The sequence below is a fragment of the Marmota marmota genome, unplaced genomic scaffold (genome assembly GCF_001458135.2).
Source record: "Marmota marmota marmota unplaced genomic scaffold, marMar, whole genome shotgun sequence".
Classification (NCBI taxonomy): domain Eukaryota; kingdom Metazoa; phylum Chordata; class Mammalia; order Rodentia; family Sciuridae; genus Marmota; species Marmota marmota.
In genome coordinates, this window is record NW_026000141.1 from 273043 (window position 1) to 290550 (window position 17508).

The 17508-nt window shown below is 36.9% G+C and overlaps 1 protein-coding gene and 1 gene segment (V, D, J or C); both read left to right on the top strand.

The window, feature by feature from the left end:
• The window catches only part of LOC107159025 (immunoglobulin lambda-1 light chain-like), a 738922-nt gene that overhangs the window by 239472 nt on the left and 481942 nt on the right, over positions 1 to 17508 (top strand). For 3 of the 39 annotated variants that reach the window (XM_048785829.1, XM_048785831.1, XM_048785795.1), the window contains exon 3: positions 4737 to 4744. The exons of 33 other annotated variants lie outside the window; for them this stretch is intronic. In XM_048785829.1, the coding sequence (XP_048641786.1) occupies positions 4737 to 4744 (8 nt within the window). Of the gene's footprint in view, positions 1 to 1220; positions 1229 to 4736; positions 4745 to 16997; positions 17006 to 17508 lie in introns of all 39 variants that reach the window. 3 more of the 39 variants (XM_048785817.1, XM_048785827.1, XM_048785809.1) reach the window with 2 other exon arrangements.
• Positions 1 to 17508, top strand: part of LOC107159024 — a 587419-nt gene that overhangs the window by 93596 nt on the left and 476315 nt on the right.

The window sequence follows — 17508 nt, forward strand, 5'->3', positions numbered from 1 at the left end:
ATTACGCAGCACTAAAAAATTACAAAATCATAGAATTTGCAGGGAAATGGATGGCACTAGAGCAGATTATGCTTAGTGAAGCTAGCCAATCCCTAAAAAACAAATACCAAATGTCTTCTTTGATATAATGAGAGCAACTAAGAACAGAGCAGGGAGGAAGAGCAGGAAGAAAAGATTAACATTAAACAGATACATGAGGTGGGATGGAAAGGGAGAGAAAAGGGAAATTGCATGGTAATGGAGGGAGACACTCATTGTTATACAAAACTACATATAAGAGGTTGTGAGGGGAATGGGAAAATAAACAAGGAGAGAAATGAATTACAGTGGATGGGGTAGAGAGAGAAGATGGGAGGGGAGGGAGGGGGGATAGTAGAGGATAGGAAAGGTAGCAGAATACAACAGTTACTAATAGGGCATTATGTAAAAATGTGGATGTGTAACCGATGTGATTCTGCAATCTGTATTTGGGGTAAAATTGGGAGTTCATAACCAACTTGAATCTAATGTATGAAATATGATATGTCAAGAGCTTTATAATGTTTTGAACAACCAATAAAAAAAATAAATTAAAAAAAAGTCATAAAAACTGGGAAAGAGGAAATATGGAAGAGCTACAAAGAGTTTATAAATAAGAAAGGATAAAAAGAAGACAAAAATAGGAAATAAATTACTTGCAGATTTCTGGTCCCATTATCCTCATCCTGATCCTCAGGATCTGCTAAATTGTCTTCTGCATGGACAAGAACACTGATGGCGATGATGTGGCCTTGGAGAAAGGAAAGGCAGAGTTAAAGTCAAAGTGAGAACTTGAGTTGCTTCTGCTCCTTATGTTTCTAGAGCCAAAGTCAAAGCTCTCCATTTTTCCCCTTTTCTGCACTCCTGTCTCCTGGGCTCTATCACTTCACCTATGCAATGAGAAATAGGTCTAGGATCCCAAGCACTCTATTCAAGTTCAAATTCTACCAGTGTACTTAGGTAGGGATGCCTTTGTCATCCTGATTCTCCATCCAAGAGGCAGCCACTGTCTCCCTGAATTTCTGGACATAGTCCTCTTAAATGCAAGCAAATTCAGATTTTTATCCTAGTCCCAGGTTTTGGGAAATAGGTGAAGACTGGAGGTGAGAAACATGTTCAAGGATGAACTTCTCACTGTTTTATAGGAGAACCCAGAGGCCTATCCTGGGAGCACTGAGCAAATTTTCTTAAAAGTCCCCCAGATGTGGGAGTGTCTTTTAAACCAGGAGTAGATAATAAACAGAAGAGAAAGTGCTGCTATAAGAACAGAACAGGCAGAGGGGAATTTTGACTTCTTATCTACTGCTTAGCACAAGTGAGATGAACTTTGACTCCGGGTTCATAAACTACCTCTTAGAAAGTGTGTCCCCGGGGCTGGGGATGTGGCTCAAGCGGTAGCGTGCTCGCCTGGCATGCGTGCGGCCCGGGTTCGATCCTCAGCACCACATACAAACAAAGATGTTGTGTCCGCCAAATACTAAAAAATAAAAATATTAAAAAAAAAAAAAAAAAGAAAGTGTGTCCCCTTGCATTGCATGTCAAACCCAAAGTCCAGGTCTTAATTCTTTCATTCGAAATTCCTATGAACTGTTCACCAATGATAGCCCACCAAGTTGATTCTTAGTAGAGGCATATGCAAGACAGAGTAGGTCTTATGGGGAAGACTGTGTTTAACTGGCAAAGCAAAAATATGTTATGAACAGGATGTTCAAAATCACTAAGTTTACTAACTCTTATTCCTATGTCATTCAACTATGAAAGCAATACATATTTCTGTTTATTTCTATTTCAGGCCCATTCCTCATTTTCCATATAAGTAGGTCGGCTCAACTCCTACCAGGAAACCTTTCCCAATGGCTTGTACCACAAGGGCTGTTGCTACCTGCAAGCTCTTCATCTTCACTGCTAGAGCCATATGCTTGGGTGGACATCCAACTTTTAGAGACACAAACAATCAGCAACAGAGTTAATTGTCTCACGCTTTCTTCTACACAAATTAAGCTCATGATGGGTGCCAGGATTGGATATTTTTTTTCCTCCACAGGATCATGTGTTTGAGGCTTGGTCCTCAGTATGGTCATAATGAGAGTTCTAAAACCTGTAAGAGTAAAGGTCTGATTGAAGGTGATGAGGTCATTTGAGAACATGAGCTTAAAAGCAAGAATATAGTTTTCTCACACCCTAGTTAGATCCTGGTTATATAAGAAGAGCAAATGAATCATCTGATCCCTGCTGGCTTCCTCTCTCCCCATGTGATGTCTCTCTCCTACACCTGCACCCACGATGACCCCAAAATCATGTGATATGGCTAAGAAGATGGCCTTCAGAAAAGCCATACAAATGTCAGTGCCATGCTCTTGAATCTCCAGAATTATAAACTAAACACGCCTATATGAATTACTCAGTCTCAAGTGTTTTCTTAATAGCAATACTAATATTAATAGTCAGGATCACTCTGATCTCAAATGGGGCTTCTGAGACCCTCCCTATGCTCTGTGTGATCAGAAGCCTCTAAGAAGATGCTGTAATTAGTTCCAATCCTTCAAGTGCAGGATTGGAGCTGAAGGAGTCAAATTTCAAATTCTTCCTTCCACGGGCACATTATCACTCTCTACTTAAAAGAGATCAAGCTGACATCCAAACTGTGATGCAAACATTTTGAGGGATTTAAATTTATGAACAGACACTGTGCCAGAATCAGAGCAGCCTCCCACAATATATGGGGATGTTCTCTGCATTATTCACTTAGGTCTACAGGGAACTTGAAATTTGGAACTGGAATGAGGTTCTGAATGTTTCATATTAAAATTTAAATAAAATTAAATATAAACAGCACAACCATGTAGTGACTGTCATCATGGATGGCAAAGACCTGGAGTTTAAAGATAAAGCAGACATAAACTTTTGTTCCTGAGTTTCATTTCAGAGGATTTTGCTGCCTGATCTCATCATTCAATTGAAAGTAGACTGTGGACACATGCAAAAGGGCCAGATACTCTCTGAGTACCTTATGACACTACATTAATGAAGTTAACAATTAGACCCAGATGGCCACAGGGTCTAGCACTTCCTCCCTAAAAGTTATGAGAACAGTAGGACCCAACTTGTGACACAATGCTATCTTCTTAACCTCCCTACCTATTCTGCCTGATTGTGATCAGATCCTAGGTTGATAACTGGCTCACTATGGAGTCCAACTGAACTTAGCACACAGTGGCATTCATGAAGTATTCATGGGGACTAAGATGAAGACACTTCCCAGGGATGAGCTCAGGGATGAGGAGAAATGATGAGGACAGTGGTCCACCCTCACAGTAACCAGTTAGTGTTAGTCTATGCATATATGATTGGAAGGACCTAGATAGCATTTGAGACTGATAATGTGAAGACCTATCAGAGACACTGTCAAATACCCTCCAAGCCATACATGGGAATAGCAAGGACTTAAACTGTGGGATCAGACAACATGGCTGTGGAGAGCCATGTTATCTTTCATTGGAGCACATATACCTGCTCTGCATCTTGATGTGTTACAGCTACACTGGCCAGGCCCCATGAAAGTCCCTCAATTTTAACATGTTTCTCAGAAAGCAGTGTCTACAAGAGGACCCATCATAAGGCAGCTTCCAGAATCAGTTGAAACATGCAAAGTGGATCCTTCTTCAGCTTCAGGGAACTCAGGCCTAGACATCACCTCTGTCTCAGACTCCCACCATAATTTGAGTGCAGCATCGTGATGGACTAGAGACTCACTGCTAAGGAATGGCCCTACCCAAAACTTTGTGCTTAAAATGAGTTTTGGAAATTGAATTATGAAATCTTTCATAGAAAATATATGTGCATGAGAAAAACAGTCATGAGTGAGAATTATAAACATTCAAATACCATGACTAAATACAGGGCCTACTAACAGGTGAGGACATAGGGTTTTTTTGAAAATTAAGTTTCTACCACCAAACCCTCACTTCTCAACCTCCAGAAGAAAGTGGAATCACTGAGACTCTGCACACAAAAAGAAGGGAGACCATCTAACCCTTGGCATCATCTACATTATCCACAAGCAAGAGAGTGAACTCAGGATACATACAAGTTATGGTTCCTCCTGAATCTTCCTGCAATTATAGAATAGGTGTCACTAGTCATGCTCTGTCCTGTGCGTACAAGTCTCTTGTTTAATTGATGACATTAGGAAATCAGATGAGAAAGTAGTCAAGTTAAGGGAACTCAAAAGCAAGAACAAAGACAACCTACTCTCGTCAAAAGACACAACATTTCAGGGGAGGCTGCAGGTTCAAGTCTATTTGGCTTGACAATTATGGATTTATTTTTCAAGGAGGGAAAACTGCTGCTGAGTACAAAGCTTGCTAATATACAGTGTGTAGGTGATGCTGGTTGTTGTTAATGTTGCCTTCAGTGAGGTCTCAGTTGGCAACAGACTCCCCCTTAAATATCTCCCCACATAGGAAATTGCATATGTTATCTCTAATATATACATCCAGGTGATCAGGTCATGATACAATAGCAAAAGAAATCAAGAAAAATACTTGTATTTTAGAGAAAGATAAGCAAACTTATCATGGCATTTGTTGGCTCCTCCAGACCCATGCTTTCTTCAAGAATTGACTCCACCAAGTATTTTGAGGAACTAGGAGGAAACAGAATGACTATCATTATAGCTTGGTTAGTGCTTATGAATTATTCAAGGCATTTCTTGATATGGATAGTAGTGAAAATATAAGTCAAAGAGAGGAATAAGAAAGAAATGAGAAGCAAAGCCTTTGGTTTTCCAGCTAGACTGCAACCATGTGGGCTATGTATGTTTACATTTTGCACCCCTAGGGGGATATCTGCCCACAGAAATGACCACTGTGACCACTTACAATTGTAAACAACAGTTCACATCTCTGTAGGAGATATGAGTACACAAATATATTGGAATAACCTGAGTGGAAATATATCGCTGAGTGATGAATATAGTTCTCTACACCAAACCATCAACATTAGGGCCCATTCCTGAATGGTTATTGCCTCTTCCATTACAGAGTCAAGAACTTAGATCATTTGGCTCAGCGTCATTTCTATCTACAGAGTAAGCATAGTAACTTGAACTTCATATTTGATTGTGATGAAGATTGAAGGAATTGATTCATGCAAATCATGCATTGGTGTGGAGTATTCTTTTTAGAAAATTTATGCTTGTGCTGGGCATGTTAGAACAGAATTTCTGAGGAAGTTCCCACAACCTCACAAACATGTATACAATTATCACACATGGACATGCTCAGGGATACCTCCCCACCCTCATGCATACAAATGCAGACTACCAAAAAGACATCTGCTTCAGGATTATGGTAGATGGTCATAATTTTTCACTGGATTATCATTTGATCACCACATCCCAATCTTCATTTCCAAAAGAAATCTGAAATCAGGATAATGTTCTATATAAAAACAGGCAGGAAATTCCAACCTATCCCAGCATAGAGGTTTTTCCTCAGCATGTTAGGAAGTTGAGAATACTTACATTTTTCATTTTCTGCACAGTCCACCTGTAGTTACAGAAAGGAAGACAGTGTGAGCATGAGATCACGCTGAGTCTCGTTTGCACAAGTCTACTGTTGGCTGTGGTGACATTAAATAACTTGATGGGAAACAGTTATTGAGGCAAAGACCACAAAATAAGGCAGAGAAGACACTTGTGAAAAGACATGAGTTTGCATGAAGGATTTCTCAGGCACCACTTGAAGGCATGCACAAAATACTTTTTCTACCAAGGAAAAGTGCTACTAATAAAAACACTCACTGCAATCATTGACAGTGCTTGCTGTAATACATTAATGTCTTCTTGAATCAGACATCAGTGGTATTTACATCTGAGACAACATTTATATCTTAGACAAAGAAATATTACATTACCTCTGCAATAGACTGTGATTTTTCTTCTCTCCAGTCAATTAATATCACCTTCATGATAACACGATTAGAATCTAGGGGAATTATAGTGTAACTGTCAGTATATTGGTTCACTGAAGAATTACTCAGGAGGCTTTCTAACTGTTTTTGTGGGTCGAGGGTGTATGGAGATAGTTGTTGAACACGCACAGACTCAGTTGCTACTGGAACTTGATCTTTAATGGATGGCAGAAGAAGGAGCAAACCAGAAAGAGAGAGAGAGAGAGAGAGAGAGAGAGAGAGAGAGAGAGAGAGAAACTACAATGAGAAATGAAATATTCCACTACTACAATAGAAGATTTCAGCATTCCTTTAATGTACTTGACAGATCCCTCAGGAAGTTAAGAATAAGTATACTATTGAATCAACCAGCTGTTATAGGTCAAATAATTTCCACCCAAATACATGTTAAAGTCTGAACATCAGTACCTCAAAATTTTACTTTATTTGAAAATAGATTCATTGTTATCTAATCAGTTGAAGAATCCTGTTGGAGCAGATTTTTTGTACCAAGGAAAAGTGCTACTAATAAAAACACTCACTACAATATTCTCCAAATATGACTTCTGTTCCCATAAGGAGAGAAGACACATTCATGAGGGACAAACACCATGCAATAATGGAAGCAGAAAGTGACATGTTACAGTTGAAAACTAAGACAAAGATGGCCAACAAATGAGTAGAAGTTGATAATGAGCAAGGAAAAATTTTTCCCTACAGTCTTCAGAAGGAGCATGATCCTTCTCACAGTTCAATGTGGGATGTCTAGTATATAGAGCTCTGAGATAGTACATTTGCATTACCTAAAAAGCTGGTATTTGGACATGGCAATCCTTGAAAACTAGCAAAATCACTATCAATCACATAGATCTAATTGGAATTTATTACAAATACTTCGTACAATGAGAAAATAAAGGGTTTTTTTTCCAAGATTGCATGGGTTATTCCTCAAGATAGAGTATATTTTGTCCCTAAAACATACCTTGACATCTTGAATAGAAATTACCCAAAATATGCTCTCATGGGAAGAGAACATTGCAGATTTGAGGAAGGATGAAACCCCCAGTAGTTCCTCAACACCAGATTTATAAGGCAATGAGACTGATTCTTAGATAGGTAGACAAACTTCAGGTATTCACTAAAACTTAATAGTGAACTGTAAAAAAAATTCATAGACATAGAAAGTCAGAAACTCAAGCATAAGAAATAATACATCAGAAGAGTGAAGCACAATGGAAGGTAGAAAGAGGCTATATTTTCTTGAATCTCCATGATCCAGAATTCAAATAGGGGATACTGCTTTTTTGTGAAGAGGATGAAAGAGAGATTTCACTAAAACTCAATACTGGAAGGTCAGAAAATCTTAGAGAATCAGAAACTTCAGTACATTAAACAACAACAACAAAAAAAGAGTACATTGAACACAAAGTGGTAGCAGAAGCAACAGCAGCAGCAAGAGTGGCATTGCTAGATTACAGAGGGAGGGAAAATGCAGAAAATCCTGAGATCAGCAGCCTTCCCTGAGTGATCCAGAGGTTTCATTACACTGTACACTTGTGCAAGAAGGGTGCTCCGTGAATCCCACTGTCCACAGAGAGCAAGGCAGAAGCCACCTTGATACAATCAAGCTGAGGCAGTCACTGCAGGAGCCAGGAGCTAGGATGACTGAGCAGGGATGAACGCAGGGTCCTGGGAGACACCCGCCATAGGGCCTGGGGATTGCTTAGCTGAGTTAGAGCAAAAGGCATGGGGGAGAGAATTCTACCCAGGGAAATCAAGATGTGGAAGAGAGCCCTGTTACCTTCTCCTTTTGACTCTGGTGGCTCACATGACCAGCTTAAGTAAGTAAAGAATTTGAAAGAGCTGGTGTGAAGAATAGACCAGTGTGAAAACATGCTCAGGATGAAGCATGGGATGCATGAAAGTGATGTTCCACAAGTAGCAGAGGAGTGTGAAGAATTGGCTCCCTCTTCCCACAAGTGGAATCTGTGAGAGACTCCTGAAATACAGTCTCCCAGCAGAGATTTGCAAATGCTGTATCCTAAGGGTATATTGATATAATCTCTTAAAAGCAATCACCACAAAGCAAAGGCCCTGGGGATGATTGGACCTAAGTCCCACCAATGGGAATTCCACCTACAGAAACTCCTCTCACAGACCTCTACAGTCAGCCTCCTAAGGAGGGCCTCAAACTGTCTGTGCACAGAAACCTCCAACAGACTTACCTCCCACCCCATCCTTCCTCATGTGAGAAGGAAGCTGAGAATTTTTGAACTCTGATTGCTAATGTGTCAAGCAACACAACAAGAAGGGTTTAAAAACCCTGTCCCTCACTCTCCTGCTCAGTACAGAAACTCAAGAAGAAATGGAAAGAAAGACAGTTGGGCATAGAGAGTGAACATATATTCTCATCAGAGATTTTGACCGTATCAGTGGAAATGATACCTTAATTTTTCATTAAAAATATCCTATTTTTCTTCTTTAGTTTTAGTCATTGTATGTGTGGGTTTTTTGTCTTTTGAGTGCATGTGTGTGTTTCTACTAATAATTCATGCATATGATTTATTTGTTTTCATCTTCTTATTTGATTTTTAAAAGTGTGGTTATTTTTCCTTGTCTTATTTTTAAAGGTTTAGTATTTTGTATTAGTATATTTTGGATTTGTTTTATATGTTTTTTCATTTTTCCTCTTTGTCTTGTTTTTCTTTCTCTCTTATTCTGCTAACAGCCAAATTCTGTTGTTCATCCTGTCACTCTACCTTTGATGTTTCACTTCTACTTTCCATTCCTTCCTCATAACTATCACATCCACATCTTCTGCATTCTCTATTTTCACGTTTTGAAATTGTAAGCCCTTTTCTCCCTTTCTACCTGATTTTTCTCTTAATAACTCTAGTCTTATCATCTATTAACACTTATTGGTTTGTGTAATGCCTGCTCCAATTATTCATAATGTTGCAATTGTTGCTGTTGATACCTCAGGTGACACATGTTGTTCTTAATACCAGATACAATACATAATTATTTGTTGTCTTTACTGATGGCATTGCTGACTGTACCATTTCAAGTGATTAACTAAACAAAAACTTGGTATAAACAAAATTGAGAAAGCCTTAGCCAAGGTAAGCAAAAGAAAGAAGAAAAATCTCAAGGAATAAACAAAATTGAGAAAGCCTTAGCCAAGGTAAGCAAAAGAAAGAAGAAAAATCTCAGCATAATAAAATTAGTAAAAAATAGGAAACATTACAAAAGACACTACTGGAACAAAGAGGATCCTCATAAAGTATTTTGAAAATTTATACCCCAATAAGGTAGAAAATCTTGATGACATTGACAAATTGCTAGAGGCATACCACCTACTCATATTAAAACAAGAGAATATAGAAAAAATAAACAGATCTATTTAAAGTATTGAATTGATAACACCATCAAAATCCTACCACAAAGAAAAGTCCAAGAGAAGATGGATTCTCAGCCAAGTTCTACCAGAAATTTAAGGAAGAACTAATACCAATTCTCAAATTATTTCATGAAAAAATTATTTCATGAAAGAGAAATACAGAAACTCTTTTAAACTCATTCTATGAAACCAGTGTCATCCTATCACTAAAACCAAACAAAAACACATCAAGGAAAGAAACATCACCCATAATATACTTGTTGAACATATATGAAACAATTTTTTAAAAATTCCAGACAAATAACATAAAAATACATCAAAAAGATAGTGTACAATGATCAAGAGTTTTTCATCCAGGAATGCTTTTGTAGTTTACCATATGTAAATCAATAAATGTAATTTACCACATAAATAGAAAAGAACCATATAATTTTCTTAATAGATAATGGGGGAAAAAACCATAACCTGAACAAAATACACATAAAATCATGTGTACAACCCTGGAAAAGCTAGGATTAGAAGGAATATACCTAAACATTTTAAAAGCTATATACAACAAACCCAAAGCCAACATCATTCTAAATGGAGATAAACTGAAAGGACTTCCCCTAAAAAATAGGAAAAAGGCAAGGATGCCCACTTTTACAATTTGTTTTCAAAATACTTCTCAAAACTTTAGCAAGAAAATTATGCAAGAGAAGTGTTGGAATAACTTTCAGTTCACATCTAGTAGCTATGAGCAGCTCAGAGAGCTAGGGTTACTGGCATTTGCCAGTAAATGGATGGAGTTGACCCGTCCCAAAGAAACAAAGACTGAATATTTTCTCTAATATGCAGATACTAATTCGCAGTAGGGCGGGGGGCACTACAGAATAGCATTACCTTAGATTAGGTAGAGGGAAGTGAAGGGAGGGGAGGGGAGGGGATGTGGGGATAGGAAAGATAGTAGAATGAAAAAGACATTATTACTGTATGTATATATGTAACTGCTTGACCAACATGATTCTACAACATATACACTCAGAAAAATAAGAAATTATATCCCATCTATGTATGATATATCAAAGTGCATAAATGCATTCTGTTCTCATGTATAACTAATTAAAACAAATAAAAAAATTAAAAAAAACAAAAATAAAACTGCATGTTGTTCAATTATACATGGGTACAAATTGTTTTGATCTTACAGTTGCTGGTTAGTTCATTCCTTGGTTTAAGTCCCTTTTGTGTCTCTTACTTTATATCCATTCCCCTATAATACTTAGTTTTTCTTGTTCCCTCTTTTTTTCTTTTTTTATTACTTTCAATTAACTGTTCATTACTTTTTATAGCCAGGATCTGTTATCTACCTCCTGCCTTTTTTCTGATAACTTCTAAAAATATTTCAAATTTTCATATTCTCCACCCTATTTTCTCTTTACATAAGAAACTATAATTTAAATAACTAGTAAAATCATATAATTTGTGTAATTCCTACCCCATCCATGTTGCTCTGATTATTAATACAGCAAATGATATAGTAAAATATATAGTAAACACATGATACTGAATGCGAAAATTAATGAATTTTAGATTAAAAATACAAAGATTCACTGCAATAAAGAGTTGATTGTTGTAAAAGATAAGATTAATAAACCCTTATCCAAGCTAACCAAAGAATGAGAGGGAATACATAAATCAACACAATTAGTGATGAAAAATGAGATATCACTACAGACATTTCTGAAATCCAAAGGATTAATAGAAACTATTTTGATGATTTATACAGCAATAAACTGAAAAATATAGAAGACATTGACAAATTTTGAGACACATATGACCCACACATATTGATCCAGGAAGATATAGAAAACTTATTTTAAGTAATAAAATTGATATGGCATTTAAAAGCTTTGTAACAAAACAAGCCCAGAACCAGAGATTTCCTGATGAGTTCTATCAGATCTTTATAGAAGAGCTAACACTAGTCTTTCTCAAATATTTCTATGAAATTGAATGTGAGAAAACCCTCCCAAATACTTTCTGTTAAGGCAATATAACAATGATATCAAAACTGAAAAAGATGCTTCTAGGAATAAGAACCACAGACCAATATACCTCTTGAACACAGATGCAAAAATATTCAATGAATCATTAATAAACTACATTTAAAACCATATTAAGAAGATTATAACACAATTGAGTGGGCTTCAATTCGTGGATGCAAATTTAATTCAACCATGCAAATTAATAGAAGTACTGTACCACTTGTTATGGTTTGCATGTGAGACTTCCTCAAAAGCTCATGTGTGAGACAATGCAAGAAATGTGAAGTGAAATGATTGGGCTCTGAGAGTCTTAACCCAGTTGAATTAATCCCCTGAGAGGGATTAACTGAGTGGTAACTAAAGGCAGGTTGGGAGTGGCTTAAGGAGGTGGGTCATGGTGGATGTGCATTACGATTATATATTTTGTCCCTGCAGAGTAAAGTAAGTCTCTCTCTCTCTCTCTCTCTCTCTCTCTCTCTCTCTCTCTCTCTCTCTCCCCATTCTGAACATGTTCTCAGCCACTTTTATCCACCACAATATTGCACCAGGATGTTCTGCCTCACCTCAAGTCCTAAGGAATGAGGCATGCTGTCAAAGGACTGAGACCTTCAAAACCATGAGCCACCTAATAAACTTTTCCCCCTCTAATTTTTCTTCTCAGAGATTTGGTCCAAACTGAAACAAAACAAAACAAACAAACAAACAAAAACCTCACCATATAAATGCAATTAAGAACAAAAATCATAAGGTTATCTCAATAGGTTCAGAAAAGGATTTTGATGAAATATAGCAACCACTAATTTTTAAAATGCTGAAGAAAATATGGATAGAACTCAACTTCAACATATATGAGAAAGGCAAAGAGATTATCACACTGGACAGAGATAAAAACATTTTTTTTAGATATCAGGAAGAAGACAAGATTGTCCACTTTTACCACTTCTATTCAATGTAGTTCTCAAAAGTCAAGTCAGAGCAATCAGGTAAGAGCAGGAAACTAAAGGGATACAAATAGAACAAGAAAAAGCCAATTTATCCCTATTACATCCTAATATAATCCTATATTTAGAAGATCCAAATAATTTCACCAGAGAATTCCAGACCTGGTAAATTTAGCAATGTAGCAGGATAAAAGATCAACACTCATAAATCAATAGCATTATTATACTCCAACAGTGACTCAGCTGAAAAAGAATTCAAGAAAATCATCACTTTCACAATAATATGACAAAACACCTGGGTGTTAATCTAACCAAGGTAGTGAAGGAACTCGAGAATGAAAACCATAGAACACTGAAAAAGAAATCAAAGAAGAATCCAGAAGATGCAGAGACCTTCCATTTTCTTGGGTTGGAAGAATTAATATCATCAAAATGGCAATACTACCAAAGCAATATCCAGATTCAATGCAATCCCCTTCAAAATACCAGTGACATTCCTCACAATATTAAAAAATCAGTCCTGAAATTCGTTTGAAATAATAAGAGTCTCAGAAATGCTTTTTGGCAATTGAATTCTGAGTAAGAAAAGAATTGCCAAAGCAATTCTGAGTAAGAAAAGAAATCTAAGACAAATCACAATACCCAGTCTCAATTAAACTACAGACATGAGTAGTAAAAACACTATGATATTGGCCTCAAAGTAGATATGAAGTCAATGTAATAGAATATATGCCACAGAGACGACACACATACTTACAGTCATCTAATACCTGACAAGGGCACCCTATATGTCAGAAAATGGTTTAAATAAATGGTGCTGGGAAAACTGGATATCCATAGAAATACTGCAAGAACGTGAGAATTAAGGTACACTGACACATTATTTGTGGGACTGCAAATTATTACAGCAACTCTGGAAAGCAATGTGGAGATTCCTTAAAAACTATGAGTAGAACCGATATGACCCAGCTATTCCACTCCTCTCTGTTTATTCAAAAGAACTAAAATCAGCACACTATCAGGATACAGTCACTTCAATGTTGTAGCAGACCAATTCACAATATATAATTTGTGAGATTAACCCAGATGTCCATCAATAGTTGGATGGATCAAGTGCACAAAATTAAGTGGTAACTAGATCTTTACTTTTGGTAAAGTCATCCAGCACTGCTGAATGACTCAAAACACATAAATTTGTGCACACTAAACAAAAGAAGTATTGGAACTCTGAATATACTGGAATCATTATTGAAGGATGGACACAATGGCTGAATTTCCACAGTACCTTTGACCTACTTTTCTTCTAGGTACACACTATTTTGTGGCCACAAGTGAACTCCTCTGTCCCAAGGTCTGCAGAAGTCTTCAGGATGTCTTAACCTCTTAACCTTATGTAGGAGGCAGGAGCCTGGTAAATTTGATAAAATAGTCTCATATGTTGACAACTTGCTAGCAAATAACATAAGGTCGTCAAAAATAATTCAATTAACAGTTTTAAGCGACATGTAATAATTGTAAATATCTGGGGATACAATTTGTGCTTTGAATTCAAATACATTATACAATGGCATGTCCAGCAACTTAAATATTTGTATTTTTTTCCAGTGAGAAGATTTCTGTCATTTTTGATAATAAGGATGATCCTGGAGGACAATATGTTAACTAAAATAGGTCAGGCACAGAAGGACAAATATTGCATAGTCTCACTCTTGGTGGAAGTTGAAAAATTGCTCTCATAGAAGTTGAAAGTAGAATATCAGTTACCAGAGCAGGCTAGACAATGTCACAATTAAATATTAAGAAAAAATTTCTTGTGTATGTGATCAGAGTTAAAATAACACGATATTTGTTTCAATAACTTTAGAAGAGAGAGATTTGATTATTCTTACACTTTAAACATTTGAACTCATTTTTCACCATTGGAGTAGCAAAGCACCTGAGTCCGTTTGGGCTTTAGGACTATACTGCAATGTGGAGAGGTCTAAAAACCTAACATACTATTGTGTGCACAAACACCTTTACTAATATGAAATCATAGAAAGACAGAACAGTGACAAAGAATAGAGGCTGTGGCCATGTGGCTTATGTTAAAATCCTATCTCAAATCTGTGCATACCTGTGAGAGTTAAATAAACCCCTCTGTGCCAGTTGCATGTTTGGAGATGCAGAAAAGTTCATCTGATCCATGTAATGGTATAAGGGTGACAATGATCCCATATAGGCTGCCTTAAAAAGACTGGTACTTCTTATGTGTGCTAAAGTGTCCTATCATTAATTGTGTGGAAGAATAAGCATGAACTTTGATAGTGTTTGAACAGAGAGATGTCAAAGGAATGTCATCCTCCAGGACAGTGGATGAAGAAAGTCTATTCTACATTCTTTACAGTTGGATATGTGTAAAGCTCAGAGAGAATATCTGTTATATCATGTGACTCAATAGCAGCCTGGAGGGATGGGTGGAACAGGGTCTGTTGTCCATACATTTGAGCTCAGGCATTTCAGATTTGGACATCTTATATAATTTTCCCACAATCACAAAAGTGATGAGTGGTGGGTGTGGGACAGTGCTGTTTAGCTGGGACCAGAGATCTGTGAACACTTGAGTCCTCTAGTTGATACATTAGAACAATGAACTCAGAACTCTTTTTACTCTTTCTCAGATCCTCCCCTCCTAAGGCCTCCTTAGTAAGACTGATGTCCCAGAATGGTAGACTAAGCCAAGAGAAGGGCGCAAAGTATAACCCAGTCTCCTACCCCTTTGTTTCAATTACTACCCAAAATAGGATGATTTTTATCCAAATGAATCTTCTTTGAAGGTCAAGGGTAGAGCGCACACTTGTGGACATCCTCCCTCAGGGTCTTTTCACTGGTAACTGCCTGAAAATGAGCCTTCATGTTGAACAGTTGACCACCCAAATGATCAGAGCTGTGTGTGGCTGGCAAACTGTTTCAGAACTCAGAACATTCTAAGCCAACTGCCACTGGATGGCTGTGCCCAGAGTTATGTTTCCTTTTCCTGTTCGCCCCTGGATGAGCTGTTAGTGTGAGTTAATGGGGAAAACAAATACCCCTGGCTAGTGTTTGCTGGATCAGTGTAGGAAGCTGACCTCTCCCATGTCTGTGAACTAATATTTTCTGAGCCATCATCTCAGCAGCTGGACAAAGGTCTTTCTGGACACCTGCTGCAGGTGCACCAGCTCTGCAGGCATATTTTTGATCTTGACCTTCCTCATCCTTTCTTAGATCCTGCAGGGACAAGGGCCAGAGAATATGGCATTAAAAGGGAGTACCCATAAACACAGCCTTTGAAACTGAGGGTCCTCAGGGGACCTTCCCTGAAGTTCACAGAGGCCCTCATTTCCTCCATTATCAGAGGTCCACTCCACTTACCCCATGTCACTGCCCTTTGTTACCTCTTTTCCAGTAGTTCTCACACAACAGGGATCTTTTAGTCATCAGTCCCTTGAAAACAGGATCTTAAATCTCAGGCCTTTTACCTTTATGCAAATGTCTTCATTTACATTTTTCTAACATTAGTTTTAGAGGTTCACATATCCTTTCAGAAGAGATTGGCCTCTAATTGCCCTGCCCTGGGGATATTTATTTCCATACATAGTATCTATAGTCTTCCTTTTTTTCCTCTTGTGAAAGCAAGGTGGGTGTCCTTTCCCTTTTTTTCTATTCATACAAAGAGAGCACATGATATTCGCTTTAGGAAATGTCCATTTGCCTAAATTTAAGAAAATATTAAAGAAAACAAGCTGGATAGGAAAATCAAACATATAAATTGAGTGATAAATCAAATCCTTAAGTCTCAGCAGAGAAGTTTGAATGTGGGAGATGAAAAAATCAGGAAGAAAATATGTTTAGTAAAAGTTAAATGATCCTTTTGCAGAAACAGCCTTCAAAATATTAATGTCAACATACCTTCACCACAGCAATTTAGGTATCCCATCATTGACGAAGAATCTAAAAACCTTACCATTTGTCTTCAATTTCAACTCAGCACAACAAATGACAGTTGTAATGGAAGGTAAGACATGCATGCCACATTATCATGGTGATAGTGGTCATTATAGAATTTACATTGTGAGTGCATGCCACATTATGGGGTACTGCTATTCTCTTAATGTGCATTTTACATGTCCAAGTGCATTGTTTAATAGTGTATTTTTACCTCAACAACTGAATCCTAGACTCATATTAATATTCTGTGTTTATGAAAACAAGTTAAATTAGCAAAAATATTCTACATCCCCCCAATATTTTCATTGATCATTAAAGCCTAGGGTGAAAGGGAGACATAACTACCATTTTGAGAATCAGAAGAGATTCCATTCTTGATTGAAACACCAACACTACCCATTTCCCACTATTTCTGAATCTCCAGACATTTCTAAAAAGAAAAAAAAATAAGTTGGTTTATTTTATTTTATTTTTCTTGAGAATATTATGTTTCATAAATGTACAAACAAAGTTTCAATTTAGACTCTAAAGAAATTCTCATCATACCCTAGTACTGGCAAAGAATTAAACCACTATCTTCACTGTGAATTAGATATAATATTATCACTATGTATACTTTCCTTTTTTCTTTTCAACTGACCAGCCCAATAATTACGATTTCTTTTCTAGTCAAAGGCCTTGTATAATTTTACCACTAGTGCAATGAGCCCTCTTAATATCTCTATGTTCATATCTATAGAAGTATAACATATAAGTTATCAGATGATATCTTCATAATTTCAGAAAGATTTCAATTTGTTTGATTTTATTTATTTAGAAATGACATAATACTTTCAAATAGACATACCTACCATGGCACCTGGTACAGGATAGGCAATCAGTACACGTTCATTAAGAATTCTACCAAACATCCAATATAGAAGTGTGTTTGCATTTGCAATGTATTTGTTAATCTTTTTAGGAAATAAATTCATTATCATACAATGACGACAACTAGGCAAAGCCCTCTCATTCTTATGGAAAACATATAAAGGTCACTGTTTATAACCAAAAATAACTTTAGATCCCTAGTTAATATTTATATCCCATACCTAAACCAATATTAATGTCATAAGAAAATAAGACAGATAGTATTAGTACTGACTTCTCTATAACTTGTAAGAGGTACATCAAAAGAAAAAGACGTGGATAGTCACATTATAAT